This window comes from Oncorhynchus tshawytscha, linkage group LG29 (assembly GCF_018296145.1).
Source record: "Oncorhynchus tshawytscha isolate Ot180627B linkage group LG29, Otsh_v2.0, whole genome shotgun sequence".
NCBI classification, from domain to species: domain Eukaryota; kingdom Metazoa; phylum Chordata; class Actinopteri; order Salmoniformes; family Salmonidae; genus Oncorhynchus; species Oncorhynchus tshawytscha.
In genome coordinates this window covers 23893729-23898728 of record NC_056457.1, presented here as the reverse complement: position 1 = coordinate 23898728, position 5000 = coordinate 23893729, and the positions used below count along the sequence as shown (strand labels likewise).

Genomic DNA, 5000 nt, shown 5'->3' with positions numbered 1-5000 from the left:
CTCTGGCTCTCTCTCTGGCTCTCTCTCTGGCTCTCTCTCTCTCTCTGTGTACCCCTCCCTGGGTGGCTCCTCTCCCTCCCTCCTCCCTCCCTCCTCTTCTCAGCTATCTCGCTCTCTGATTGCTCTTCCTCTTGGCAGAGATAGCGAGTGCCCGTGTCCTGTAGGGGCGACCCACCCTGTGCATGACACCAATGGCCCTGACACACACACACATACCAATCAAACAGCCAACTCTTCCACGCCTCCCCGGAAACACATGCACATGCTTGCACGCACGTACACACACATGCAAGCATATACACACACACACACACACACACACACACACACACACACACACACACACACACACGCATGCACACACACACAGACATACACACATACAGATGGTTATACATATGTGGACACAAGGTTAGTTAAATGACATAGATCAATACAAACACACACATATAGACATACACACTCATACATGAATACACACACATACATTCATATACACACACATAGAAATACAGACTGATCCATTCCACAGACACATTCACACAGTGTGCCTGCCCATGGTGAGATGACTGATTGTTGTTTTGTCTATGATGTTGTATCAGTATTGTATTTAGAGAACCCGCTAAATAACTTATTACCTCGATCTACAAACCATGAAAAGTCGAAAAGTTGGAAGCAACACACAATTTCAAGCAAATTTAATGTAAAAAACATACATTTGATATAACATTTTAAACAATACATCTTAACAGTTTTCATAAAAATGTGGCATTTATCATAAGTAAGTTAGTCGTATAAAATTATTAAATATTAGATTCATATATTACTCATAGAAAATCTGTATACATGGAATGAATCACATTGGGAGAGACCTGTAGAATGATACCTCAACGTAGATGTCACACACACACGCACGAGCAGGGACACACACACAAATGCACACACACACACACACACACACACACACACACACACACACACACACACACACACACACACACACACACACACACACACACACACACACACACACACACACACACACACACACAGACGAGCAGGGACACACACACAGACGCACAACCCATAAAAACAGCTTCCTATGCATATATTACACACAGACAAACTATTTTCCGCACAATAAATGGCAATTTAATTCATAGATAACATCACACTGGATGACAAATGATTGATATACAGTGAAACGACTTACAAATGACATAAGTTGACATAACATGACATAAGAGGACATATGACTGTCATTGTCTCTGGGTAACTCCTACATGGTAGGTGTCTGATGATCAGTCCCAGAGGAGGACAAAGCACTATCTTGCAATAACAAAGAACTGTAGGGCATCCCATAGCCAACGCACACACCTCCCCCCTCCTCCTCTCTCTCTCTCCCACTCGCCCATCTGACATGTACAGCTACTTACATAAACAGTAGATGATTTACAGTCAGAAGATAACTCACAGCTTTTGTGGATGTCAGAACTACAACAGGATGTCAGGCTCATGTACCCATTATAGTACCACTCTAGGAACACAAGAAGCCGAAGCAGCTCCAGAAAAACATGGCTTTAGTGGATGGATGGAATTGCACTTCTTTCTGGCTCAAAATGTCTGAGAAATGTAACAGTGTAAATAAAATAAAAACTGTAACGAGAAAAGGGGTGTAAAATAAAAACCTGGGTAAGAGGAAATAAATAAATATAATAATAACCATCAAAAGCTGATCAGATCATTGTCCTCAGTGTGGTGTGACCTCTCACTCCTCTTCTTCCTCCTCCTCCTCTTCCTCACTGTTCAACAGTGTTCCAGGTCACTGTCCTGCCACCCGCCCCCCTTCCCCTCTCCTCCGAGCCCGAGATCCCAGAAAGCACCAATGTGGGGTTGCGCAGTTGCTGTGCTGTCTGTCATTGAAGGTGCCTGCTGGGGTGGCAGTAGGGTGGAGGGGCAGGGAAGGTGGTCCTGAGTGGTGTGGATGGGAGGTGGTGGGGGTGATTCTTCTGATGAAGTGTAATTGGGGGGGGCTGGCGAGAGGGAGGTGGGGAGGGAAGGCCAGGGGAGGGGGTCTCAAGAATAGATCAAGCCCTTGAGGAAGCAGGACTGTGCCACGTTTGAAGACGGAGGGACAATCACGCTGCTGGGAAGCGTCTCGCATCGGGGAGGAAGCCAAACAAGGAGAGGAAAACTGCTCTGATTTTGGCACAGGAAGCCCAGCGAGCCTCCTGCCCGGGCCAGATAAGAGCAGTGCGGTTCCCAGGGCCAGGCCCAGGGTAGGACCAAGTATCCACGACTGGACCCAGGGACACATCCAGCACTAAGGAACCAGACCTAGGACCTAGGGGTGGATCCAGACTCAGACCCAGGCTTTAGACCCACACCCAGCCCTGAGGACACAGGTCCCTATCAGCCTGGCTCAGCCCAGCCCACTGTCCCTGGGCCTCCTCCGGCGCGGTGTCAGGCCCGTGTTCCGCCAGAGCTACAAAGAACAAGGGCCTGGTCAGGATGTATCTATCATCAGCTATCTATTCACATTCTGAATCACTACTTTAGAACTCTAGAACAGAATTCTAGAACTCTCAGTGCTTTACAGTGTGACCATGAAAACACACAAAATGAAATTGTAAATGAATAGAAAAGACTGCTCATTCTGAACCCCAAACCTCTTGTAGCCTACCTGTCTGAATATATACGTTCTTATGAAACAACTACACTGTGTATGCACTGCTGAGGTTAGTGTGTGTGAAAGATGCCAGTTGTTGTTGTCATGCAAAAAGTTACCTGATAAAACTGGTTGTATGAGCCAAGTCAAACTCCCACCCTGTTATATTCCCCATAGAGACACGCTGTCCACATGGTAAGTTGGAAAGGCCAATTTGAGTTTAACTAGGTAAAGCTATTCATGTTAAGGCAGTCAGTATTCACTACTGATTCGCAAGATAACAGTTCAGGGAAGTTATGTGATGTTACTACGGCAATTGAATGTGGAGAGTTTCCACAAGCATTGGAAGTAGGCAGAGTATGTGCGTGTGTGTATGCGTATGTGTGTGTGTGTGTGTGTATGTGTGTGTGTGTGTGTGTGTGTGTGTATGTGTGTATGTGTGTATGCGTATGTGTGTGTGTGTGTGTATGTGAGTATGTGCGTGTGTGTATGCGTATGCGTGTGTGTGTATGTGTGTGTGTGTGTGTATGTGTGTGTGTGTATGTGTGTATGTGTGTGTGTGTGTGTGTGTGTGTGTATGTGTGTGTGTGTGTGTGTGTGTGTGTATGTATGTGTGTGTGTGTGTGTGTATGTGTGTATGTGTGTGTGTGTATGGAGGGGGCTGGTGTGATAGGTCAAGTACATAGTTGACCTACAGTATGATGTCACAGCATGTCTCTGTGGGGAATATACAGGGTGACCTGCCAAGTGTGTGTGTCCATTGGGCAAGTCCGTTTCTCACAAGACCTTTAAAAAATGTGTGTGTCAGTGTATGAGTGTGTGTGTCATGAGGTGAGTGTATGTGTGTGCATGTGTGTCTGTCAGATTTTAGAAAAGGCATCCCAGAATGCAGTGTGCAATCACAGTAATAAACAGCCATCTCACCCTGCGTTCTGGACAGGAAAATCACAGCGTTTGATTTAGGAACCAACTAATCATGACTGAGAACACAGAAGAGGCCTCTATTGAAGTGACTGAAAACACAGAAGAGGCCTCTATTGAAGTGACTAAAAACACAGAACAGGCCTCTATTGAAGTGACTAAAAACACAGAACAGGCCTCTATTGAAGTGACTAAAAACACAGAAGAGGCCTCTATTGAAGTGACTGAAAACACAGAACAGGTCTCTATTGAAGTGACTGAGAAGACAGAAGAGGCCTCTATTGAAGTGACTGAAAACACAGAACAGGTCTCTATTGAAGTGGGCTTTTATTACTCTGCTCTTTAAGTCTGAGTGACATTGTACTGTGTCTGTGAATGTACCAGGCAGACACACGCACGCGTGCACACACACACGGATGGACAGACACGGACGGACAGACAGACAGACGGACATGGACGGACACACACACACACACACACATGGTAAAAGAGTCAGACAAAGACATGACGAAACAAACACACACACTCACATTCACACACTCACAGACATGAAAGACTTCCAAAGGCATCTGTTCTGGTTGCAAAGAGGAAACCCTGTCTGGACACATGCTGAATTAGACAAAACATGTCTCCCTTCACAAACAAACACACACACACACAGACACTCACACACACATTCTCTCATTCACACCCTAAAACAGGCACACATCTTATAGTCACACACACTGTTCTGCCACAATTCTAAGTTAGGAACAATGACAAAATTACATAATAATAATAATATGTTTTATTGTCACATACACCAGATAGGTACAGTGAAATTAGTTGTTTTACAGGGTCAGCCATAGTAGTACAGCACCCCTGGGGAAAATAGGTTTAAGTGTCTTGCTGAAGGGCACATTTGCGAGATGTTTTGCCTTGTCGCCATGGGTATTCGAACCAGCGACCTTTCGGTTACTGACCCAATGTCTGACAGGTTTTAAGAATAGTACTGCACTGTGTAAAGTATTAGGAGACTATGTGGGCATGCAATTAAGGTGTGTGTATTCATTATTCTAGATACATAGTATGCTGTATGCAAGTATGTTGATTGGATATGTATAGGCAAGGGTGTCAGGACTGTATGTGTGTCTGTGCTTTAAGTAAAGGAGTATTTACAAACCTTTTTGAAGATGTGTGTGTTTATGCTACTGCATGTGACATGTGAGAACAAGGTGTACTTACAGGCCTTTGGGGGGGCAGGGGTGCCAGAGCCATGCGATGCGAGGAGGGGGGACTCCGTGGGAGGTGCAGTGCAGGGCTTGTCTGCTACCCCGCGGAACACTACCTGGGTCCTGCACTGACACTGCCTTCTCCCCTATCCCAGGACTCACTGGAGGAACACAGAGAGACACATAGACCATGAACAGGG

General features: G+C 45.6%; 1 protein-coding gene across 8 annotated transcripts in view; it reads right to left on the bottom strand.

Moving 5' to 3' along the window:
- Nucleotides 1–5000, bottom strand: part of LOC112227702 (vascular endothelial growth factor receptor 1-like) — a 116574-nt gene that overhangs the window by 59217 nt on the left and 52357 nt on the right. For 7 of the 8 annotated variants that reach the window (XR_006080285.1, XM_042308651.1, XM_042308652.1 and 4 more), the window contains one exon: nucleotides 4814–4961. Coding sequence is in view for 7 of the 8 variants with exons in the window: in XM_042308651.1 (XP_042164585.1) it covers nucleotides 4814–4961 (148 nt within the window). In the remaining variant the exon portion in view is untranslated. Of the gene's footprint in view, nucleotides 1–2031; nucleotides 2486–4813; nucleotides 4962–5000 lie in introns of those variants that run through there. The other variant, XM_042308658.1, reaches the window with a different exon arrangement.